The sequence below is a fragment of the Monomorium pharaonis genome, chromosome 10 (assembly GCF_013373865.1).
Source record: "Monomorium pharaonis isolate MP-MQ-018 chromosome 10, ASM1337386v2, whole genome shotgun sequence".
Lineage (NCBI taxonomy): Eukaryota > Metazoa > Arthropoda > Insecta > Hymenoptera > Formicidae > Monomorium > Monomorium pharaonis.
In genome coordinates this window covers 17,035,365-17,062,835 of record NC_050476.1, presented here as the reverse complement: position 1 = coordinate 17,062,835, position 27,471 = coordinate 17,035,365, and the positions used below count along the sequence as shown (strand labels likewise).

Genomic DNA, 27,471 nt, shown 5'->3' with positions numbered 1-27,471 from the left:
TGCAATTCACCGAATTTTCATTTCATTAATTAAAAAACTATTAATCCTATTATAAAATAAAATAATATTTACTTTATATAGTTTGTATATATTTATTTTAAAATAAATTCTCTTTCTCATATTACTTATTTCATTTTTATTTGTATTATAATGTTATATATTATATGTTTATTATATTGTATTATACATATTATAAACCAAGAAATTATTAAACTATTATAAACTCACTTACTTTATGTGAAAAGAATCACCTCTGCCGGATGCGACAATTTGGTCGTATTCCTGACGTCGATGCTGTACGATAAGATCAATTTGTTCTTGCAGACTAAGAAGGAACAGTACGGCTTCCTCTCTTGTAACCCCCTTCATATCCATGTCGTTTATCTATTGCAAAAATTTTACAAGTATATTCTTCAATACTCAGATATCAGAGTTTATTCGGATATAATCTCTTAAAAAAAAATCTTTATACGATCTTCAGCTCTTAAGCAAATTGTTATTCAAATATACACTCTCATTTTACTGTAATAAAATTTAAGATTAAAATTATTATTCCAAAGTTTTATACTTCCAGAAAAGTTTTATTGGATAAAGTAATTAATATTGTTACACTCACTCTTGGTAGTTTTGCTTTATTTATTTCGTCATTTTCGAATATTTACAGTCTTAAGTAAGAATTTAGTTCGTCTAAACGTAAAATAAGTGGTGATAATGTGTTATGTAACTAACTGACCTTTAGAATTTTATCCCCCGGCTGAAGACCCTGAAGTGATGCAGGACTTCCCGCTTGAACTGCAGTTACAAAGACTCCGGTTTCGTTGCCACCACTTAATCGAACACCTACGGAACCTTCCTTTTGGAATGTTATAAATCGGGGATCCGGCCTGTACACACAAAGTATCAAGATAAATGTTACATATTAATCAACTACAAAAAACTCACTGTGAATAAAGCTTTATCGACTTACATGGGCTGTTTTGTCCGAGGCGAAACCGAATCTTCATCGTACAATTGTCTACGCGTGCTATAATAATCTATAAAAAGAAATAACATAGAATTATAGTAAAACTTCACGAAATATCATCTTTTGCACATCATTCTCACAAAAAAAACATCCTCATTATCAACATTAATTCCAGAAATATTTTATTTACGCAAGTTCAAGTACATTAAATTTCAAAAAAAATTTTAATTTAAGATATTGTATTTTGCATTATCAATATAACACATTTTTTCAAATTTAAGATAATAGTCAGTAAAATTTTCGATAAAGAAAAATAAATTTTAAATTAATAAAAAAGATATATATAACTTATATATTATATATATATAACTTATAAATTATATATATATTTTACATATATTTTAGTTATTTATTTAAATTTATTTTAAAAAATTCTCCAGATTTTTCATATGATGTAAGAACTTGATTAAATTTTGAACATAAATTCATGATTAATAAACATTCCCAAATTTTTTCAAATCTTTAACCATACAATTTTCTTTAAACTCAAAATAGAATTTTTTAATAGCATTAAATCTTATGGAAAAGTGATTTAAGTAATTTAATCATAAATAAATATACAAATTTTAATAAATTACTTATTATTTATAAGAAAGAATGGAGTTTAATAAATATACATTTTTGAAATTAAAAAAAAAGTTGAGAGTCTTCGTACCATTTTCATATAAAGATATTTCATGTAAAGGTAACGTTCGTGAATTATACATAATTCACTTTAAATATGACATCGTATTAGTAAAGATATAGTAATAACGTTTTATTTAAATAATTATTAAAAAATCATGTTAATAAAATAAAGAATTTTTTATGAGTTATTTTTTTATTATTTAAATTTTGTTCATCATTTATTTTAAAAATATAATTCCTTTGTTTAAAAACTCCTTTCATTAAAAGATAAATATAAATGAAATATCATGTGTCATGTTCGCTTTCTAAATTAAGAATGTTACAAAAATTTTTTATAAAGCTGGATACATGCTTACAATAGCACATCAACACTGTAACACTAACGCGACACAATGTGTGCACGATACTCCATAATATCACACCAAACATTAAATGTTTGTGACAAAGTTTGCATTGCGTTCCATCGCTTGTCGGTATTTCTACGTCACATCAAAAAATTGTACGTATAAATGTTTAGTGCGAAATTACGGAGTACCATTCACACAATGTTTCAATTATTACATTATGATATACCGGCGTGACAATGTGACAATTATGATATAATGTTCTGTGGCAAGTGCTTAAAATATCATACAAAATAGAATAAAAAGCGCGCAATATCAATATGAGTATAGGTTTTCACCTACATTTTAAATAGTTCCTTGAAGAAACGAGTCACCAAAATTGAATTTGAAAACAAATGTAAATGAGATACATTTTGATAGTAAAATTTTTTGTTCTTAAGTATAAAAATTAATTCATATGATATATTCTTGAAAATTGTATGTGTCAAAATATAATAACAACTAAAATATTATCAAAACCATATATTGTAATAATAATATTGCTGCAATAATATTCTGTAATATTTCTAAAATCGTTTGCCAATACTGCAATGTTACAGCAATATCGCAGCAACATCTCGCAACGTTGCAATGTTGCACTCTGACGAGCAATATTTCTGCAATGATGTTACAATCTTTCGGTATCACGTGAGATTTTAAAGCTCCATTCGAATACGAAATGATTGAAATATCCATACCTTCCGGTCTTGGCGGAGGTGGTCTGGGTGGATCTACGGTAGGAGTAGCTGGTAAATCTAACTGGCTAAGAGACACGTCCATCAGCGGACCTCGCGAGCGACCCCTTGGCACGAGGTTACTCTTGTCCTCCAAGGGCTGCCTCGTAGGTGGCGGAACGTATAAATTCTGACTACTGTAACTTGCGCCCGACAGGTATTCACCGCTATCCCCTTTACCTTGTTGCTGCACATGGCAGCACGAGTTGTCCCGCGTAATAACGATCGAGAGTCTGTCTTTGCACTGGTCCATCAGCTTTCTAGCTTCTTTCAGACTCATATTATCGGCGGCGACGCTGCCTATTCGAGTTATCACGTCGCCGGTTTTCACTCCGATATTCTCCCGCGTAACCTCCTTTACGTACAACCGGCATCCCAGCACTATACCGAAGTCTAGAAATCGAGATAGCAAATCACATTGCTTGTCTTGTTTCATACGCATCGCAAAAATAAATAAAGATAAAGATTACAAGAGAAAACTAAACAAAAAGTTCTTGAAGATTAAAAGAGATCAAACTAAACAAAATCAAACTAAGCATTAGCTTAAAAAAATTAAATCAAATCTTCAATAAGACTTGAGAATTAGATTAATTGTTCTGATCAAATTGTAATATTGACAGAGATACTGACGGCCGGACGGACGAACACATTGTTCGAAAGCCTCGAATCATCGCGCGATGTTAAACGCCGCCTAATTACATACCATCCTTTTTATTGTTTCGCGTGAGTGTGAGTCGATGGCTCTGGGGCATTCCGTTGCCTAAACAACCGGGTGAATTCGAGGAGACTCTTCGTTTAACAACTAATAAAACGGTTGAACCGGAATCCCGCAGAACCCGCACTGCTGCCCCGTAATCGGCACCTTCCAACGATATTCCATTGGCGGAGATGATACGGTCGTTTACTCTATAAACGATATGTATACATACTCAAATAATGGTCTTACTGAAGTCATCAAAGATTGTGCCAAATTAAAATTAAAACTGGCAAATACCAAATTTTACCAAGTGGCTCAAGGCTAAGGACATATTCTCGAGCCACTTTGTATTAATAAATTTATTTTTATTTCACATTAAAATTAAATTATTTAAGAAACTACAACTAAACTATTTTTATATAAATTAAGTTTTAATTTAATTTTAATAATAATACATAAATATTAATAGGTAAAAATTATAAGAAATTAAAAATAAAAGTTTGTAACTTATAGACTAGAAAGAGAAACAATTATATATTATATTACATAATTACTAATTACTAAATATATTTTAATTTATAAAATATATGTGTAATTATATTAAAAATGGATTTATTGCTATAATGAAATGCCGATAAACTTACTGTAATTTTCCTTCAGCTGGACCGGCTTTGAGCACATCAGAGATCGCGATCGCTGGATCGCCATTAGTGAAATGAGGATTATCGCGACCTCCTGACACAGCTATTCCAAAGCCATAACCGGGGACTCTGGTCACCGTAATGTGGTGAATTTCCCATCCTCTGTCACCCTAAATATAAAAAATATAACGTTGAAATAATTTTTTAATAATAAAAAAAATTGTTTTCTTGGATCCTAGAATATAATCAACCTTTTTTAAACGTTCCTTACTATATTTTCTTCTATGTATTAAACTTGTTAGGTGCTATCGTTGTTCTTTTATGTCACAAAAATATTAATATTATTGTCAAATAAGTAAAAATAAAAATAATGTGAATCTCAAGCTTCTAATCACCAGTGTATAAATAATAAATAAATTTGATTTTATTGTCAACCCAACTGGCAAATTTTATTGTTGACAACGTTTCGACCTCTACTTTAGGTCCTTATCAAGTAACTAGAACATAATATAACGCAATGGACATTAAATTCTGCATCAATTTCAAACAAATGTTCGAACTAATGTTCGAAATTGATGCCGAATTTAATGTCCATTGCGTTATATTATGTTCTAGTTACTTGATAAGGACCTAAAGTAGAGGTCGAAACGTTGTAAATTCAACAATAAAATTTGCCAGTTGGGTTGACAATAAGATCAAATTTATTTATTAAAAATAACAAATTAAGGAATTACAACTTTCCAAAATTCCAAACTTTTTTATCATTTCATAACAGTAAACTGTTCTTAGCTAAAACAAAAATCACACAATGTGGCGATATTTGATTCCATTTTTTGTTCTTCATTCTTGCCATTTTAAATTTCAAAATAATTACAAATTCGAATTGTACATCAAAAAACAATTATGAATAGAGTTTTGAAACTACTAAAATATATCAAAATTTATTGTTTTTATCTTCCATTTAAATTTTGAAATTCTAATTGCGGATTCGTAATTAGCAATCCTAAAAATCCATGGATAATATTTGCTTAACTTTTAGTGGTTTTCTTTTCAAATTAAAGTAATGAAACGTCGACATATGGCGTCGCCCATCCTTTTTCTTGTTAAAGAGATCAGAATTATATACTATCGACTCTCTTTCGATCTTTCTTTGCTAATATTGCCATATAAACATACACAAAAAACTTTGCATATACAAAAAAGTAACATTTATTTTAAATAAAACGTTTTATTGAATATAACTTTAAAAAATTTTATTATATCAAACATATTGTTTTTGATAAAGGAAAATACGATTGTTTGAAACAATATTTTTCGATAAAATAACTATTTCTCTGATTGTATTTAACAACTTTCTCGCAATCACGCTCTGCGAGGTCATTCATGTGATCCATTAGGTAGCTAGTAAAATTAATAATTCGTAAGCAAGATTCAGCACGATATGAGATCGTGCAGCACAAACTTCAATTAATGATTCAGAAATTATTATGTCCAAAATCACGGAATCTTTTTTTAAATCTTTTTTTTAATCAATGGCTCAACTATCCACCCTTTTTTCCTTCCCCCGTAACAGTGAATAATGCTATTAGTATTACATTAAAAATAAAAATTAATTTGATTAAACTTTTCAACTTGATTAAATTTCTTTAATTCAAGTATTCATGTTTTTTAGTCAAATATACAGATACTTAAAGTTCGAGTATTTCATGTATTTAACCCTAGGCTGTCACACCGGATTACCATGACCCGGACTGATGACTTATTAGTAAGATATCTTTCGGGCGCTTGGTAATATAAACTTGTGATGCTATCTAAAATCAATTTCAGATATCTATTACAAATAGAGACACTTGTCCAAAGGAGAGAAGTGTTAGTGTCTGTTCGGCAGCCGTTAAAAAAATACGTTGCGTCACTGTAACCCAGGTGTGGCAAGGGCATTAACCGATATTTAATATAAAATTGATTTTTTTCTGTAAAGATTTATTGATGTTGTTAGTAAAAAATGCTCTTTTGCAATATGTAAAATAAATATCTATTTTCAAAGATTTATTATAAATCAATTTTTTTTTAAGTAACATCTCGAGAGTATAATCCTAAATTTTTAGTTTAAAATATTAAAAATTAAGAAAGTTATGATTTTCCAAGTAAAATATGGTTAAAAAAAATTTGTTGTCTTTTACAATTTCTTTATAAGAAAAATAATTAAAATACTAGTTTTTTATAATTGGAATATATTTTTCTATGTTTAAACTTTATTTCAAATCTTTTTCAGAAATTTTGGACACTTGGTTTTAAACTGTAGTTCATCAAAAATTGCGTTAAGTCATGGTGACCCAGTGTGACAGTGTCATTCGAAAAAAGAAGTGTAATAGCCTCGAATTAAGTTAATAACATTAACAAGAAAATTAACATTGTTTTCTCAGTGTACTATTAGAATTTTGAATTTATGAATGCATTCAATTTTATTCAAAAGTTAAAAAAAATTGTTTTTTAATGCATAAGTATAAATTATAAATAAAATAATAAAATAGTTTCATTGAAATAATAAAATTGTTCAAATAAAAAAATTAATTACTTCAAAAGCACATTTACTTTAACATAAAAATATATTATTTAAAAAGTTAAACTTGAATTTTTAAGAGGCTATTTTGGCGTGACGACCTAAAAAGTTATGTATTTTTTTGACAATTTTCTCAAAAGTACCGCATGTACGGTATAACATGTTTTTTCCCTCCTCTCTCTCTCTCTCTCTCTCTCTCTCCTCTCCTCTCTCATCTCTCTCTCTCTTCGTCTCCATCCTCTCTCTTCTCGCCTCTCCTCCTCTCCCTGCTCTCTCCTCTCTCTCTCTCCTCTCTCTCTCTCTCCCTCTCCATCTCCCTCTCATCTCCTCTCTCTCTCTCTTCTCGCGCTCTCCTCTCTCTCTCTCTCTCTCTCTCTCTCTCTCTCTCTCTCTCTCTCTCTCTCTCTCTCTCTCTCTCTCTCTCTCTCTCTCTCTCTCTCTCTCTCTCCTCTCGTCTCTCACTCTTCTCCTCTCTCTCTCTCGCTCTCCTCTCCTCCCTCGCCCTCCCCCCTCCTCTCACACTCGCTCCTTACCTCCCTCTCTCGTCATTCCTCTCTCCTCCTCACCTCCTCCTCCTCCTCCTCTTCTCTCTCTCTCTCTCTCTCTCTCTCTCTCTCTCTCTCTCCGCCTCTCTCTCTCTCTCTCGCATCTCACATCGCGTCTCTCTCTCCTCCTCTCTCTCTATCTTCTCTCTCTCTCTCTCTCTCTCTCTCTCTCTCCTCTCTCTCCCTCCACTCTCTCTCTCTCTCTCTCTCTCATCCCTCATCCTCTCTCTCTCTGCTCTCTCTCTCGCTCTCTCTCTCTCTCTCTCTCTCTCTCTCTCTCGCTCTCTCCTCTCTCCTCCCGTCTCTCTCTCTCTCTCTCTCTCCTCTCTCTCTCTCTCTCTCTCTTCTCTCTCTCTCTTCTCTCTCTCCTCTCTCTCTCTCTCTCTCTCTCTTCTCTCTCTCTCTCTCTCTCCTCTCTCTCTTCTCTCTCTCTCTCTCTCTCCTCCCTCTCTCTCTCTCTCCTCTCTCTCTCTCTCTCTCTCTCTCTCTCTCTCTCCATACAGATTAACAATCTCTTTGAATTTTTTGTTTCAGATCACTTGGAGGGCCCTAATCAGCCTGCGCCAGAAAGATAATTTTTTTATTTATGTGTTCATTTACGAGTAAATAAGTAAATAAATAAATATGCATATTTTTTACCATAAAAAATTTTTCTTCTATTCTTCTAAAATACACCTTTCAGGGAAAAAATATTATGTCGTTACATGCAGTACTTTTTGAGAGAAAATTCGTCAAAAATGTGTAACTTTTTAGGTCGTCACACCAGAATAGCCCCTTAAATTTAAATATTAATTTGATTAAACTATTGTAATGCATAAACTACTTTCAATTTAAGAAAATCTGTTAAATCTACACGAACATTTTTCTAAGCAGAAATACGTCTAGTGATATGATCGCTACGACCAGTTCATATATTATCATTAAATGATTACAATAACATTATACTGAAAGACACGCTTTCGGCTTCTTACATCATCTCTTAACAATGTCCAACGGAGATAAGCACAGTTATGAATCATACATTTAAATTAGATAATACAGGACTGTCGTGTCATGCGGAGAAACAGAACCTTAAATCACCTCATTAATGACAAAACTCATAATTTTTCATTTCTAATCTATAAACCAGAATATTGGCAGAAGTGTGAAAATTGCTGAGCAAAAATTTATATTCGCCCACCTTTCTTTAATATCGCGTCTCAAAATAAAGATAAGAGTTACAAACATAAAATTTAATTAACGGCACTTCATAACATTATAAGACAACATTTAACCAGAGCGGTAGAAGACGACAGCATCTCCTAATTAGAAACCATAATTCATTTCCTATCCACATGGAAGCGAATACAATGGTATAATTACACACATTCCGCGGGGCCGCTTGTATTCCTCCGCGGTGTGTTTTCGTCGAAATATACGTGTCGGCTAAATTAACGATAATCATCATTGGGCATCGAGCGCCGAGGCAGTAACGATAATTAGATTAATTTCGGCGAGGCAGTAACAACAATGGGCCGTGCGTGACCGGGCGCGCGTTTGTTTCGCCTGGTTAAAACGCGCTCGAGTCCCGCAATACGCCGTGCGATAAATTTAGCCGCAACGGACTTGTGAATCACTTGAGAGCACGTGTTACAGGAGATCTCCTCCCGCGCGCAGAAAAGCGCTCAACGGATAATCCAATACCCCGTATCAAATGGCAAAGTTATCGTTCTACGTGGACGCGACATGTACAGCGAAACTGTTTCTAATCCCGTACTTGAGATACGGTATCCTGCGCAGGATAGACTTGAATGGAAACGATAATGGGAAGAGAGGCGGACGGAAAAAAGAGGAAGGCAGATAGATGTACAAAGAGAGTAGTCCTGGTAATAACAATTCTCACATCTTATAATATTTATAAGACTTTTTTACAAATTTTAAATTTATATGTAATTTCTGAAAAAATATTTTTAAGTTCTTCAAATTTTTTTAAGTTTCTCCAGAAGTTCAAATGAGAAAACCTAAAAGTTGTAAAATATATCCGAGTTCACATATATAATACAAAAAAATGTACGTTTTCTCAGGACTTTGGAAAAGCATTCGAGTTTGTAAAGAATTTGGGAAATTCTTCACAAAGTTATAAAATTACAAAAATTTTGGAGAAATTTTAAAATAAGAGAATTAAAAAAAATATTTTCACTGAAGGTAGCATTAATCTGTACGGAAAATGCAATTTGTCAGCAATTGAACAATGGTATACTCTGGTAAAAATATTTACATATCATAATATTTTCAAGAATTTTTCATATCTTGTATTTATGAAATGTATTGAAAAAATATCCTTTTAACCCCTTTTTACTCGCGACTTTGTTTTAATATAATTACTTATTGTATTTTGTTTATATAATGTATCCAAAATTTACATGTAGAAGTTGTGCGAATATATGTGTTAAGAAAGCATAAGAGAATACGTATAAAATGTTCCAGACTCCATGACACACGTATATGTGCACGCATGCACGCACGCACACATGCACACACATGCATGCACACACACATAAAATATCTACAAGAAATTGCAATTAAAATCATATTACTGTTAGTGTTTGTGTAAGAGGATATAATTTAAATATCAAAAATACAAAAAGTAAATTTATACCACGTGCGCACCACGTGCCAATTATAAATGTTATATAACCTGAAACATCCCATATATTTTTGTATTTTTTTTTATCAATCACAAAAAGTAAATTTATACCACGTGCGCACCACGTGCCAATTATAAATGTTATATAACCCGAAACACCCCATATGTTTTTGTATTTTTTTTTATCAATCTATGCACAAAATTTATGTTTTGTTATACACGAAAAGAATTATCTTTTAAAAATTATCTTTAAAATGATAATTGTGAGACAATGTGAACCTTGAAGAATTTTACTATACTTTTAATAAAATTTACTAAAATTTTGCTAAATTTTATTAAAATTTTAGTAAATTTTGTTAAAAGTTTAGTAAAATTCTTGTCGACGTTATCTCATAATTACCACAATTTTAAAAGTAATTTTTAAGAGAAAATTCTCTCCGTGTATGGATTATATGACATAACAATTAAAATTGTTGCGATTAAAAGTAACATAACGATTAAAAAGTAAATAAAAGCATTTGATTGATAAAGTTTTAATCGATACCAAATTTGTAAAACTGGATACTCTGTGCGAGAATTAATCTTTTAAAAGAGAATTAATCTTTTTCTTCAAATTTTATAAGTTTTCTTCAGAAATTATAGAAATTTAAGTTTGAAATATTTCAAAATTTACCTGAATTTATACAAAAAATTCTACCAAAAAATGTTAATATTTCTCAGCATTTGAAAAATGTGACAGTTTACATAAGAAAACCCTTGAGAAAACCTCTTTTTCAAAAAATTATAAAATAAAAATTTTTTAATTTATAAACATATTTTTAAAAATTATAGGAATTATAAAAAATTCTAAGAAATATTTTTTATCAGAGATAGCATTAGTCTCTATCGGAAAAAAACTAATTTATCAGCAGTACATCGAACATATTATATTTATAATGAAAATGTTCTGATCAAAATACTTCATAACATTTTCAAGAATTTTTTATATTTTACATTTATTGAAAAAGATTACTGAAATAAAGACATCTTTAGTCTTCAGATATTATAAGTTTTTTAAAAATTGTAAAATAAAGTCTTAAAAATTTTTTAATATTTCAGCATTCACCTATATATAAAAAATTTTAGAAAAGATGTAAACTTTTAACATTACTGAAAAATATTCCAATATTATTAAAAACTTAAAAAATTTTCTAAAAAGTTACAAAAGGATATAGAAATTTTAAGAAATTCTGGAAAATTACATGAAGAATTCTAAAGAAAATTTTCACCAGAGAAATCTTAATCAACATCCCCGTTATATCGTGACACCAATAAAACCAAACCGCGATGCATTGCAACGATCACTCACGACTTTCAGGCACACCTCAATTCCCTCTTTCAAATCTACACGCGAACGTACGCACGCACAGTAGTTCTCGCAAATAGTGAACCGATGCAAGTCCTCAAACAGATCTTCAGAAAATTGCGCGGCCTGATCGCTCGTGTTTTCGATCTCAAACGTTACGGGCTATCTATATCAATCTCTTTTTGCATCCTTTTCATTTAACCATTTCTTTTTAAATACATTTTATTATCTTATAAAATATATAAAATATATTTTAATTTAAATAATGTGTTATATATTTCTAAAAATTAAGAACATAAATCTCAACAAGCGCGCTGCGACGAGACGGACGGGACGGCGCGATAAGGTCGAGTAACTTCAAGGGAATCTTGGGGAATCTTGGGATTCGCCGGAGATTATTCGGCGACAAGATAACGACCGCGCAAATATTTACACAGTCCTTTCGTATCGGACTTCGAGATCTCTCGGGATGCGCTACCTGGCCGTCGAACCCGCCGGAGGAGTTGTGCATCGTGCCGTGGGTCGACGAGGTGGAGTTCGGCGGGGATCCGGAATTTCCCACGTGACAGCCCACGCTGATGCCACCGCCGCCACCGCCACTGCTGCCGCTGTTTCCGCCACTTCCGCCACCGCCACCGCCGCTGCCGCCGCCGCCGCCACCGCTGCCGACTCCGCTGCCGACTCCGACGACGTTGTTATCGCCCCTGTCCATCCTCTCGTCGCGAAGAAGACGCTCCCTATCCTCCCGTGCGCGTGATCCACCGCGATTCTCTTGACGATTCTCTCACGAGCCGCTCCCTCGCGCACTTCCGCCGATCGTCCGCGATCCCTCGAGCATCTCCTTCCACCGCGTCCGCGCTTTCACGTGGCACCACGTGGGATCGAGGGATCGATTTCGCGTCGCATGCAGCTCCGCCGCGGTCGCATCGTCGCACGGCCACCAATCCGCTGGCGATTGCTGACGATCGACAGCTGACGTTGCACTGGACTTTCACAAAGACGATCCGGAACGTCCTTCTGCCGTTAAACGGAAAAAAAACGGAATCGCGCGGCGATCACACGATTACGGTCCTTTCGTCGTCGGCAATGAAAGAAAAACACTGCCTCTCCCTGCGAAATCTCCAAGAGGTTGCCACGGAAACCTGCAGAGATCGGATTGCGTGTGTTGACTTCTCAGGTAGAACATACGAGTCGTAATAACATCATAAGGATATCCATCGTGACCCTATTTATTACTTATAAGTATACATATAAGATATCTTTATGGTATCATCACTTCTGTGTTCTACTTGGATTTCTATCGCTCTCCTTCGACGTTGCGCAACACTAATGATCAATAATAATTTAAACAGATGTTCGCTACCTACTGGATCTCGTTATTATTTAAAACTCCCCTCTCGACTTTCCCTCCTCCTCCTCTCTCTTCTTAGCGCGAGATTATTTGCACCGTTTCGTAATATTGACAAAATGACTCACGAGCGTGTAGAGCGCGAAAAGAAAGAATCCCGCTTATTATACACGATCCGCAAAACTCACAAAAAGCAAACAGCCAGAGGCGTTTTGAACGCATGGGCCAAATGGTCCATGTCTTGGGCTGCGGTCCCTCGAGAAAAAAACGTCCATTTCTACCAATGCAGATTGATTTTAACGTCGGTTTAACTTGTAAGTTAAATCGAGATTAAAGTTAATATACACGATAAAATAATTTTTGTAGTGGTTGAAATCAGTTGTAAAAATTTCCATGTTAAATCTTGTTTATATCCAAGTGTAAGTTTAATATAATTGTATTATTTCAATTTTTGTTTTAAATTAATATCCAATGTTTCTTTGAGACAAAATAACAATTAATAACTAAATATAATACATAAAAATGTCATTTTGAAACGTAAGTTCTAAGTATACCAAATGTACGTGTGCGTATGTGTCACATAATGCAAATGTTGATTACTGAATAAGTAAACATCTCGTGTTTTTAAACTGTGTCAAAGTGTGATTGATACCTTTTGTATAACATTTATGTTACTTTTCAACACATTCATCTTATGATAAATTAACACAAAAATTAAAGTGGACCTTTTGAGCATGTGAATTAAATGAGTTATTAGATTTAACGCAAAACTTTACTCTGTAGTAATTAATCACTAATTTTTAGTACATTGAGAGAAAAGATTACATTATTCAACCAAGTATTTTATATCAACCAAGTAATATTTACATGTTAACAGGAACAAGTTACTTGAATTATGCTGATAATCTCAGGCAGAAACGATAATGGAATCGACTTGTCGATTCCATTATCATATCGTTTCATTAGATAAAGATATAAAAAAATAAGAAATTGAAATTAAAGTTATAATCTTACATTGTTAGAAATGGACACTATTACGTATAATATTGTTTCAGTAAGCCAAGTGTAACGTTAGTTTTTAGAAAGAACTCGGCAATTTATACGCCAATATTGTGCGACTTCTCCGAATGCGTGCTGCACGTCTCTTCGCTCTTTCTCAGACTTCATTCACAATCACCTCAAACTCCGACCGAAGAAATTGAAGAAATCGCGACTTCTCCCCACTCGAGGAGACGAATTTCATCACGAGGCGAATTTCGTCGAGTCTCTCGCGCGCAAATATTCGGGGGACGATCCCGCGGTGGACCGCGCGGTACGAGATTCGCGACTGACTGGTTTTTCTCTCCTCGCCAACGTGAATTTCCGTTCCTTGTATCGCGCCCGTTCTCCCGAGCGCGCGCGAGAGACTTGACACTCGCTCCCGTTCGCCTTGCTCGGTCGCGCAGCCACGGCTTCACGACATGCGGCAGCGCCTCGGCGTTCCCGTTCGTGTGTACGCCTCTCTTTTTCTTCCCTCGCATGCCGGGCTTCGGTTCGGACGCGACGTAGCGTGAAGCGCTCGATTTCATTCGGAGACCACGCGGTCTCCCCGAATACGCCGCGATCTCGAGAGAGTAGGTCCGCTCTCTCGGCGAACTCCCGGAGGCTGCCGTTTGCTCTGCCCGTCAAGCGAGTGAGATTTGCTTCCGAGCTAAATTCGAAGCTAAATTTCCTGCCATTCCCACTGTATTTCTGACTCTCTTCCGGGAACTGAAGTTGCGATTTTCTCTCACCGATTCGCTTTGGTCTTGGCCACGAACAAAGCGCACCAATTACACGCTTAAAAGTCAGCTCAGAAAAAATTATGTTTTTTATTAATAAGCTTCTCGCTCGAAGAACGATTCCGAGATTTTAAAAAGGGAAAGATTATAGAATATCCCATGACAATGAGCGTTCGCTCAGGTCACAAAACACTTTTCAAGTACTTTCGGTTTCTTGGAAAATTTTGAGCGTGCGATTTCTTATGGAACACAGTAAAAAACATTTTATATTTGTGTTATATATAAAACCGATCCTCATTAAAATTTTTATTGAGTTTCAAAATATTGATTGTCATGTTGTTATAATGTGAGTGTTTAAACATTTTATATTAAATTGATATTTTTAGTGTTAAAACATTTTCAATATTAAAATAACAATCTAGGGTAAGTAAATAAGGTAAGTAAATAAAATAACAAAAATAATTTTAAACGTAAATTTCAAGATACATGAAAATGCACATGTTAATTTAATCTATTATAAAAGTTACTTTTACTATATAGAAAAAGTATGCTTCCACAATTTGCTTTCAAATATGTAATAATTAATTTTTTACATAATTTTTGTGTTACTCTGTGACATAGTTATCTTATATTAAATTAACACAAAAATGTGAGTGGACTGTTTAATGTAAATTATGTAAAATGTGTTAAATTTACCGCAAAATCTTTTACTGTGTACAATTTTATCTAAAATATATTTTTTTGCGTGATATTTCAACAACAATTTGTTGCTTCTTCTAGCTCTTTAAGAATGTAGAATGCTTCCCTTCCTTTATTTCATTGATCATTGTTGTCCTCGATCGAGGGAAAAAATCATTGACCGCATTGAATGCACATTCCAATCGTAGGACGCTTCCCAAGTCAATTACTTCACTTCTATTCCCACGATTCAGAATGACGTTCTTTTCTTTATTCACAGATATTCATTTTTCGGAGAATTCTATAAATCGAAAACGATTCTTTAGTTAAAGAATGTACTTCACACAATTACGAAAAGACCGGACTCGGCACATGTGCGATGGAAACCATCTCGTCGTTTTTTATCTGCGTTTATCTGAGTTTTGCGAATAATTTCACGTATGATTCCAGAAATGTTTTTCTTTTTATGTACTCGCGTACGTCTTCTAATTAGAGATATACGATTTTGTAACTCGTTAGCACAACGACTCTTTCCTTCTTGAATCGCAACACGACATACAATGGAATTTTATCGCAAAATTTTATGAAATTTAAAATTTAAAATGCAGCTCAAATTCGCACTTGTAATTTAATATTTATTAATTAAATAACTAGGAAAAAGGTAAAAATTATCTTTATCTCAATTTAAATTTTATGAATGCACATTTGGTTCCGATTATTTAAATTTTATTTTTAATAAATAGGCATGAATTTAACTAATCTGTTTGAAACTTGTTTTCCCTTCATTAATTTGTGAAAATTTGATAATTGGTATTTAAATATGATATTTAATAGCGTAAAACACGAAGAAAAAAAACACATATAAATTTAAAATTATTATGAACGTGCACAACTTTGTATATTGTATATGGTAAGACAAAAAAATATTTTAATTTTTTCATATTGAGAATGAACAGCTGTATGTTTATAAATTACTATTTTTTTCTTTAATTTATTAATTTCGTGAATTGTATTAATTACTGTAATTATTTAATATTTTGTATAGTAAAAAATATGGTACATAATTTTCTTGTACAAGCGGCTCGATTAGCACACAATAAAAATCAATTCAATTTAATATTTCGAAAAGTTACATATAATTGAAAATAATGTTTGCGACATCAAATAACACGTAATTCACAATTACACGTTAATAATAAATACAAAATTCCATGCGAATCTAAATACGAGATAAAAATCGCAATATACGCGCGATATACGTTACACTACAAGTCTTAAGGAAGATCGCAATCGCGATGCATAATGTAAATCGCACATCCCTACTTCTAATGAGCCTCGCTGATATTACGAAACATATACGGTGAGAATAATTCCATGTAAAAGAGGAAGAGAGAGAAAGTAAATCGATGTTTCGAACTAAATAACGAAAACGGTAGACGTCCATCTCGATTGTCGATACGTTAACGCGAGGAAATTCCCAAGCACGATAATTTCGGTAACGAGTGCGCCGTATATACTATATATAATTACGCGACGGCGACCACGGCCCTTTCCCTCGTCTCTCGAGGAACTTCTCTCTCGCCTCTCCCTCGCGCGGTACAGAAATACACACCGCGCCCCGCGTCGCCGCCGTCGCCGCCGCCGCCGCCGCCGCCGACCGGAAGCGCATTTCCAAAAACTCGCTGAAGGCCGTCGACATAAAAACAGGTTCCCGGCCGAGCGGCTGCCCGCGCCGCGCGCCACGGGTGCCCGAAACGAACCGGACCGCGATTTAAATCGCCGATGCGGCGGACAGAGACGACCTCTGCCTCTAAGCTCGTCGATCCGCTCGCGTCGCGATCGGCACGATCTTGCTTTCAAAGATCACTCGCTCGGCTCGAGTCAGCTCGAGGATGCGACCCGAACCCGCCCGGAGTTGCGAGACACTAGATTCCAACTCTCGGGACCACGGGTTCAAGCTCCCCCGAGATCGCGATCGGTTTCGCACCTCCGGCAACGCATTTGCGTCGATCGATCGTGCCGTGTTGCTTCTCCCTTTGAATCAAAAACCCACGCGACAACGGCCAGATCTCAACCGTGAAACGAAAACAGACTACGGTTGAATCGATCGTAAACGATCGTAACGTGCCCGGCGATCCCCGCACTCCGCGGTATAAGTAACCGATGTATCGGCGCACACTCGATTCAGACACCGTGCGGCGATCGCACGTACGCAACGTAGGTAACACACACGCTTCACCACCACCGTTTCACGAGGGGACGCGGATGCACGCGCGTCTCGTGCTGCACGCGCGTGTGCGCACGGCCTTCGCGTGCGTATAACGCCAATCCCGACCAGCAGCGGATAGTAGATAGTAGCCGTCTCTCCTCGCGAGTCTTCAGCCCAAAGAGATGATCGTCCTTTACCTCTCGCCACCGTCCGAGAACTGAGATCGGGGATTTCGGAAACGGAAACCGATACTACCGATGGACACGAGGGTCCTTTTGCCAGGCGCGGAAGAAAGAAAGAAAGAGAAAGAGAGAGAGAGAGAGAAAGAAAGAAAGAGAGAGTCCTGGCGACGAACGCGCTCGGTTTTCTCTATCGCCAGGTCGACTGGCCGAGGTAGAGAATCGGCCGAGGACTGCAGGGACGCAGAAGGACGGAGCGGCGATGGAGGAGAGACGGCGGCGATGTTTAACACACAAGAGCGGCACGTGAGTTGGAAAGAGAAAGAGCGTGGGCTAAGGGGGAGATGGTAAAGAGAGAGGGTAGAAAGAGTCTGGTGAGAAGGGCGAAGAGAGGACGATTGGGTTCGAGAGCGTGCCGACACCGGTTTTGCCTGGTCGGTTCGCTTAGTTGGCAAGACTACAGGTAGAGGTCGGCTTCAACGTCTTACCATTGTGTGTGTGTGTGTGTGTGTGTGTGTGTGTGTGTGTGTTTGGTGTGCGTACGTGTTGTTGGTATTGGGTGTGGGCACAAGTGTAGCGTGCCCATGGGTGAGCGTGTGGGCGCGTGTGTACGAGCGGTGTGTACGCACGCGGGGCCCAGGCTATGAGACATTAACTGGAATATGACACACCTTACACCAGTTGGAATTCTGCTTGTCGCGGCCTAGGTATCCGCTTTCCGTTTCTCTATTCTTTGTCCTCGGGCCACCGCGCGGGACCGGGTGGGATCATCCGGGCGAAATTGCTGCGCTGGAGTTTGCAGCGCGCGACATGCGATCCGTCGCGTTGCGGCTGTATTTAATTGCGCTTTCCGCGTTTCAATTAAAACGAACACGTATGTACATTCGGGATTTGGGGGAAGGTGGGGAAACGGCGCGCCGAAATGGAACGGGGAAACTCAGTTGAAGGGGAGCAATGAGCCTTGCGAAGCTCCGAAATCTAAATTTCCAGCGCGACACGACGGACTACCCAGATAGCTCGCGATATTTATGATAAATATTTATAAATATTTATCTCTATTTTTTTTATGTTATATAAATATTTTATACATGTTTTGTTTACATACACGAAGGAAAAATCTTTATTCAACATATTATTAAAATGTAGACTAAATATTTTATACAATACTTATGGTAAATAAAAAATAAAGATTTGTAGTAATATTTTGTAAATATTTATAAATATTTCATAAATATTTTTATAATATTTATGATAAATCTTTATGATCAGTTAAATCTAAAGTTACATAAATATTTATAAAATATTTGAATAAATATTTATAAAATATTCAAATAAATGTTATAAATATTTTGTAAATATTTTATAAATATTGTGTGCTGTCTGGTTAACTCCGATCTCTTAAACGCGTAGGAAAATATTAACCCTCGAGGAAGTGGTACACAATATTGAGATACTCGAGGAAATCTCGCTTCGATCACCAATAAAAATTTCTCTGTTATATAGAAATGCATTTAACCGAATTAATTAATAATACAGAAAGAAATTGTGCTTCGCTTTGGAACGTTATTTTATACGAGATCTTCAAAATTACTCTTTTGAGGAATTCCAACAAATGTCTGTGCGTTAAACTGGAGCGGCAATTTTTATGAGATTGCTCGAAACTTTCTATATCTTACTGCTGCCTCTTTTCTTTCTTCTCTTCTTTCTCTTCCTTTTGCCAGCGGTATCTGAATACTTAGTCGCTTCATTAAATATAGAAAGCCTAAGGAGGTGCAGCTGAAAAGAGCAAATGAATCCATATGAATCCATAAACGGAATGAAAGTTGACCTTGAACGTTCAGAAAAACGTATGATGGAAGAAATGTGTGTTCTGACGCCATATGGCCGGTTCAAAGACCGGCCAGTATGAGACACTAAGCACAGAAAGAGAGAGAGAGAGAGAGAGAGAGAGAGAGAGAGAGAGAGAGAGACCGATAGATTTATGAGATTAATAAATAATATTTCCTTACCGCGAGATTGAAACACGCGCATTGCTATTTATTTTCTTACGATACATCATCTGCACAAGAAACTATTGTTTAAGGGCTGATAAAAACATTTAAATTTACACAGTAAAAACCATTTTGTATAAATGGTTTACAATTTGTACACTGAAAAAAAAATGCAATATATTCAATAAGATATGTTATTGCGGGCTGCCAATTAAAAATATACTCAATACAATAATATATGCTATTGCAGTATCAACATTGTACTTGCATTAATAGCAAATATTATTGTATTGAGTATTTTATGTAGTTGGCAGCCCGCAATCACATATGTTATTGGCTGTATTACATTTTTTTTCTGTGTAGATAACACGAACAAATAACATGAATATAATAACATGAATAGTTTTGAAACGTAAATTACAAGATAAACGAATAAAATGTACGCGTTAATTTAACTTAATTTAACATAAATGTCAATCTTGCTGAAGAAACATATGCTTCGCCAATTCACTTCCAAATTATGTAAAAGTGTTACATTGTTTTGTATGAAATTTTTCTACGTAATAATTGTGTTACTTTTTAACATATTCATCTTACGTTAAATTAACACAAAAACTTGAGAAATGTAAAGTGTTAAATTTATCATAAGACTTTTTACTGTGTATAATAAAGATACTAATCAATTCCTAGTACGCTTGTAGCATTTCCCTTTACAAATCAGATATGTAGAGATAATCATGTATTCGCGTATGTCCGTGAGTTTGTGCATAAACTCGTTATAAATGTTATATCCTGAATTTACTCTCGTTCTCCGCGGAACGTAGCCGCAGGTTCCGGCGCGTTTCCAGAAAGAAAGTCGTTCCAATGCAACTTGCATTTGGCGCGATCGGAAACGACGGCTGACTGGTGATTCATAAAGTTTCATAAACTGAGTAACAGAGCGCTCTCAGCGAGATCACGCCCGCTGAAACAAATCGCGGCGGTGTAGATCGTTCCATCCGTCGCGAGATCGGTGTAGATTACACTCGCACGCTTTACATCGATGAGAAAAATCGCGCTCGGTTCCCACAGTGCGTGCCTCATTACGTATGAATCTGATTAACCCATCGCGGTGAATCCGAACGGGCGGATAACGAATTTGAAAGGGAAAATCCGACAAGAGGCCGCCCGTACCTACTTTTCGAGCGTGTCGACGACTACGGGAATATGAATTGCGCCGCGTGAAGTGAGAAATGCGAAAAACGTTATACTTGCCTGTGTGATTTTCTATGAACCGTTTCGAAAAATTTTCAAAGGAATGACAGACCTCGTCAAATGCCTACCACAGTTGCCCAAATACATTTCTATCGAGAATAGAAGCGCGCGGAAGAAAACTCGACGAACTTGGTTCCCAATTTTCCTTTTACCACCACCGTTTATTTCTTATAGATTAAAAAAAAGTCTAATAATATTAATAATCAAATCAAGATGACGGAAGTTTTGGTAAAATAATAAATAACTAATTGGTATTATCGAAACAAATAAACACTAAATTTGCTTTTTTTATTATTACCGAAGTTGATTATTATATTATTATTTTTAGTATTATTTGTTAAATATTGCATCAATACACTCAACGAAATATATTTACTAATTATTACTCGACTTTGTTTTCAAAATAATCATTTTACTAACTAAAATGTTCATCTATAGATTTCACATAGTATGCAACATATTTTTCTTCTTATTTCTATCCTATTTACTAGCGGATTCTGACATCGATAATGGGTAGGGGGAAGGAAGGGTTAATAAAATTCGCTGAACATCGTTTATCGGACATCGGGCAGTTGGAATACAATAAATCCTGTGCATAAGAATTTGATCCATCCGGTGTCCGCGTTAATCGGCCTGCACCATTTTATTTAAATTTTTTTTTAGGATCCAATAAAACTGATCTTTTTAATTTGGAAGGGGGTTTAACCCCCCCCCTCCTCCAGAATCCGCTAGTGATCCTATCTAACACAGTCTATGTTTGTGCTAATTTATTCTTGTTTATCTTCTTATTACTTATTGTGCCTAATACTTTTTACATTCTTTTACCTTTAATCCAGTTTATTCTACAATCTTTATTTTCTCTCTTATCGTTCTTTCTCTTCCTTCTTTTCTGTCCCTTTTTATAACTTCCGCAGTATATTTCCTTTAACTGTACTTAATTCACCATCCCATATCCTTTATTTTTCTACCATTTTTCCTAATCAGTACTTAATTCTTCAAACCAATTTCTCTTGGCAAAAGAAATTTATATAAAACTAAGAAATTTGGTACGTAGAATTTGACAAAGAGACTTTCCTCTAAAAAAAAAGTGATCACGATAAAGTTAAGTGGATTATTCAGTACAAAAATCGCGATAAGATATAAAGAATTCAATTATCTAGACAATGAAGATTTAAATAGGTAACGCGAGCAGGCCTTGAATTGTAGGATTAAATATAAAGTACACGTAAACGTAAGCGCGTTGCAGGCGGCAACCTTGCAGTCGCAGCGAGCAAATGTTTAGGAATGTAAAACGTTCCTGGATACGTACACGATCGGCGCATGATTCAAGCATCCAGAAAAATTCTGCGCCGCAGAAGGAGAACCGGATCCCAGGAATCGTTACCGATCGAATTGGAATAATCGGTTGCGTCAACCGATGTCGGCGTCACGATCGGATACGTCGCGCGGGTAATACGCGCGATTAACGTTAATAAAATGTAAAAATCACGGCGACCCCGTTCCGCCCAATTTCCGTCGAAATAAAAAAAAAACCAACGCGACGCAACGTAACTCGCGCGATGTAATTCGAAAATCATGGCGACGACGATCGAACAGCGGCGGCGTTTAATCCGTCGCGGCATTCCGCGCGCGCGCGCGCGCGCGAGCGGGCGAGCGAGCGAACGAGATGCAAGGAGCGATGAAAGTCCGCAGACGGCGACGACGGCGACGCCGCCGACCGGGCACGCTCGATTTGCCGGAGGTGTGCAACGTCATTCGCGGGGAGCAAGAAAGAAAATCTCTTTCGTCAACTCCCGCGGGCAAAAAACCTATTGCCAACTTGGACCAATCCTGAGGACATTTCCTTCCTGTGGAATGCGCACCACTCAGGTAGAGATCTAGGTACCTGCCGCAGGCGGGCAGGTAGCTGCCTCAACCTTCCTCGGTCGGACGAAAGATAAGGCGACACGAGGGCGTGGTGCGTATTTGAACATCTCTCCGTCATATACCGGGTGCCCCGCGCCTGTTGGATTATCGTACTCCAACGTGCTGGACGTAGGAACGCGAGGGAATAATGAGCCGGCTCGTAAATTGGACGCGCAATTTCGCACCTTACGTCCGCACCACGCTCGCGTACGTCACGCGAATTTTACTTTTCGAGTAATTTAAGTACAATTTATGTTAGGTTAGGTTAGGTTGTTAATCCTCTCTATAGAAATAAATACAATTTGAAAAGATATTCAAACTTATTAAATATTCTCACAATTATTGTGGGAAAGTTTTAATAAATTTTGAAATTAAATCAATCCAACTGCCACTTTCGACTGAAAGAACCGTACTATAATGGCCAGATTGTGTAACGATAGAGTTATAAAATTTATAAAGTATTTTATATATAATTTATTTATATGTAAATAAGTTTTTAAAATAAACAAATTTATACATTTTTTTAAATAAAAATATTGTAAAAGTTTATTTCATATGCGTTAGTGTTGTACGTTCATTATCTTTTATTTTCTAAAATAAGTAATAAAATGCCTAGAATAGTATTCACAGTTCAATTTTATATTAAAAATCGTTGTAGATCTGATCTTAGGCAATCTCACGATTTTATTCAACTTTTATGAGATATCTCGAGAACGTACTTAGCATGATCTTAAAATCTGACTATGAATACCGTGGAATGGCATTTAAATCTGCATTATTATCTTGCTTCTTTCCTGAGAGATGAGTCTTTCTCTTCTGATGGGGATTTTCCTCGGAGTTCGGAGATTCTGGGACACGTTGTATACCTGACCTCTCCGCATTTTCACTTGTCCGTTCGTTTACCTACGCATTTAATGCGATTGGTAGCGCATACGCTGGCCAACACGATCCGGTCATTGTGCAGATAAGTAGGGATGACACGTCAATAGTTCCCCTTCTCCTCCACACCCTATTCCCAATATTTCTTACATTATTTCGATTTCTTTTAGAGCTTCCGTGAGCGTGCGTAAGAGTAGAAGCAAGATTACTACGAGGATCTCGTAGGCATAACAGTCTTGTATATAATAACTGTCTATAATTACAAACAATACTTTTGTTTGTTTATATATAAAACAAGTAGTTTTGCTGTATTACACATCTTTTGCTGTATTACACGTATGGAAAAACGGTTTTGTTGAAATAATCTAAAACTTTAAGTAGATTGAAAAGAAATCTTATTAGATCCTGTCAAAAATAATTACACAGGACAGTTATAAACCTGTCAAATGTTATATATCTGTTATATACCTGTCAAAAAGAATTATACAGTAGGACGGGGACCCGGACTGAAATAAAATGATGGTTCGGTTTTAGTTACGGTGTAATAAAATATTTTGAAAACTGCACGGTTTAATTTCAGTATAACACTCCAATTTCTTGACAAATAAAGAAAACCGAATATTGTTTAAATTAGGAATTTTTTTCGATTCCGGTTTCGACTCTTAATTCTCCGGTTCTTAAATAATAATAATATTAATTAATGATATTTAATAATATTTAATAATAATTTAAATAATTGAGTGTATAGAGGAAATAAAGGCTGGGTTGAATTGTCCCCATAAAGTCATTGCACTACAAAAAAGAAAAAAAAATGAAACGAGAAACGATTGGTACCGGTTTCAATCGGTCCCTGTGTAGGACACTCAAACATTGGTTGCTAGAATGTTAAAATTTTTTGCAATATTATTATCATGTTTGAACGTCGTGCAGAATTATTTTGGATACAGAATTATTTTGATTCCAATAAAATTAATTTCAAATTTGTATTTATATAGTTGAACTTTTAAATACTTCAGCAAAACTATTTTTTCCGTGCAAAATTCGAGATAAATTTTACAATCTTCGATTTTCAATTATTTTTAATTCAATGAATATCGCTAATTTATTTTTAGCTTGCATAAGTTTTCGATAGTGAAAAGAATTAAGCGGTGTTGAAAGTGTTAACAAGGTAAAAGTGCATTAATTAGTACGGCGTCATCTTTGGAAAGTTGCGTAAAATGCATATTCCATACGTATCGACATTAGGTTAGAAATATTCTGTTTACGACGCCGATATCACACTTTCATCTTTAATATTTCTTTTCGAACATTTTTATAGGATTATACATAAATGACTTAAATCCTAACATGAGGTGTGTTCTATTCAGATCTACCTGTCACACGTTTATTAAAACGCAGTAACTCTATTGTTCTTAACATTTTTCTTTTTTACAAGATTAAGGTCACTGCATTATTCGCTGAATAATCACAAATAAACAATTGTTTCAGAAAAATATTAAAGTATCGCGAGAGATAAAATACATGTAAAATGCATGCAAATGCATGTAAATATGCAATAAAACTTTAAAATAATAAACTACAAATTAATTAATATTTCTTACATCTAATTATCGTACAGATATAATTAAAAAAAAAACATTTTTTACTTGAAAACATAATTATATTTTTATTTGTTTATTGACTAGTACAGTGATTCTATATATAATTAATCTAAAGCTCAGGCTGCTGTTTGACTCTTCCTATTTCAATTTTTCATATCTTTACATAGAAAGGTACATAATGTGAATTACTTGAATAAGTAAATATATAATTCTTGTTCAAGTGTTTTATAAGTTCATATATCCGCAAATTATAAATTCTCCATAAACATTAACTTTATTCTAAATACATTCTTTGTATTCCTGGAATTCTAATAATTTAATACATCGATCAAGAATATTATGATAAACATGATCATTCAATTTGCTTATTATTCTGACTTTTTCTTCGATAAAATTTTATATTATTCTTTGAAAAAGTATTAAATTCTCTTTTCTTGCGTACATAATAATTTTTTTCTGAAATTTGTATGGAGTATATTTTAAAATCATTATCCAGAAAATATTCTAAGTTAAAGATCCTTGTTTAAAAGAAGAAAATTAAATTAAACAATCGTTTTTCTTAGCAGTAAAATTGATACTATTTCTATGTATAGAAGGACATTAATGCGATATAAAGACGAATGTATTTGATTACAGAGGAAACATTTAAAGAAAAACGTCAATTTAAACTCGGACTTATGTAATGAATTTCATACCGGAAAATAAGAGATCATCGTAATTAAATATATGTGTTCTTTTTGGGATCTCCTGCCTTCCCTACGCAAAGATATATCTTATACAACGTGTTTTGTGGACCGCTTTGTAAAAAGGAAGGGCGGATAAAACCGGCGGACGATAATTGCCGTGCAATTCAACATGCGAGTACGCGTCTAATACTCGCGCGTCCGTATTTGTGTGCCTGTGTCAGATTATGCGGTCACTTCCCGTGAAATTACTACGCTCCGACACGCGCAAACGTGCAGCACGGAAAAAGCGCGACTCGCATTTTCGCCGCGCATTTAACACTAAACGCGGCTGTCCGGATTCTCACCTCACCTCGTTTCCATGATGAATGCCGCGTTCGTGTTAAGAAACTGGCGTGTTTAGCTGCAAACGCGCCGCTAAATAGAGCGTGGACTTGGCGAAAAGGTTGAACGTTGTGCCGCATTAAGAATGCGATTAATAAACGTGTTTAGTAAGTGGACGCGGATTAATGGAGAAGGCATGTTACCCTCGATATAGCGGCGGCACACAAATACAGCAAATCAACAACAACGGAAATAACGGAAAAGAATAGGAACACACCGGAAAGTAGCTGGACAGTCCCCCGGTTACGTTACGCACGCACGTTACCTACATTGCGACATGTAGATGCGTGGAACACTGTCGCGCAAACCACACCGTTTCTCGGGCGCTCTTCGGTTCACCGCAGAGACGTAATAGATTTATATGGAGGAATTTTTTACCACCGCGCGCGCGGTTTCAACACCTGTTCTCGGGTGAGACGCCCCATGTTTTGAGAAAAGGCGTGTGTGACTGCAAATCCAGTATGAAAAAATACGTTTCTCTCGTCATCGAGAAAACGTGTCTCGGCTCTTTCCCTCTTTCGTCGTTGTGGAAGTTCGCGGTGTCTCGAAACCCAGATAAATGTTAATCGATAACGAGTGGTGTTACAAACGGGCTGTACGTATAACACGTAGTAACGCGTTAATGAGTAGTAAATATATAACTTTTCAGTACAAATGACTTTATTTGGAGGTGACGATGTAGTCGCAATACTGAGACCTAACAGACAGATTCTTAACTGACAGATTGGCAGAGTTATCTGATAATATAGAGATACATTTATATTGAGATTATAAAAAATTAGGAATTAGTGAAACATTATTTAGTGATGTAAAGTATTTCCAAATTAAAAATATCAATTGTTTAGGTTTTTAAAGAGAGGAAAAAATTTGAGAATTTGAGAAGTACATGTTGCAAAAAACTGTTTAAGTATAATTCATAAAATACCGTATAAACACACACACACACGCGCGCGCGCGTGTGTATGTGTGTGTAAACATTATGTTAAACATAACATCCAATCATTTATTCATAATTTGTGATGCCATTATAACGACATAAAATTACAATGTTTATCTAGATTATTGCTTTAATAATAACGGATTAATTACGTTCTGATAACATTGTCGCAATTTTTATAGCATCAAATGATCCTTTTATATTTGTTGGCAACATTCACATTGTATGATAATGCATTTTTTAATATAACGTAGGTCGCTTGATAAGTTTAATAAAATTGTAAATGGGGCCATAATTCATTTGTTGATGTGATAGCTGGAAAGTTTCACTCTTCAAATTCTTTCAGACCAAATTTCAATCAAAAGTAACGCATTGTTTACGTTCGGTAATCATTTGAAGCAAGCGGTTTAGCAATTGCTAGAAAAATGGAATTTCTTTCCAGAGACAGATTTTCAAATTGGGAAAAAAGATTTCCACATAT

The 27,471-nt window shown here is 35.4% G+C and overlaps 1 protein-coding gene across 4 annotated transcripts in view; it reads right to left on the bottom strand.

Moving 5' to 3' along the window:
• The window catches only part of LOC105832524 (tight junction protein ZO-2), a 38,337-nt gene that overhangs the window by 9,208 nt on the left and 1,658 nt on the right, over positions 1 to 27,471 (bottom strand). For 2 of the 4 annotated variants that reach the window (XM_036292986.1, XM_036292987.1), the window contains 6 exons: positions 4,110 to 4,276; positions 3,472 to 3,674; positions 2,733 to 3,161; positions 968 to 1,034; positions 734 to 884; positions 233 to 384 (listed from right to left, as the gene is read on the bottom strand). In XM_036292986.1, coding sequence (XP_036148879.1) covers positions 233 to 384; positions 734 to 884; positions 968 to 1,034; positions 2,733 to 3,161; positions 3,472 to 3,674; positions 4,110 to 4,276 — 1,169 coding nt within the window. Of the gene's footprint in view, positions 1 to 232; positions 385 to 733; positions 885 to 967; positions 1,035 to 2,732; positions 3,162 to 3,471; positions 3,675 to 4,109; positions 4,277 to 11,660; positions 12,808 to 13,544; positions 14,626 to 27,471 lie in introns of those variants that run through there. The other 2 variants (XM_036292984.1, XM_036292985.1) reach the window with 2 other exon arrangements.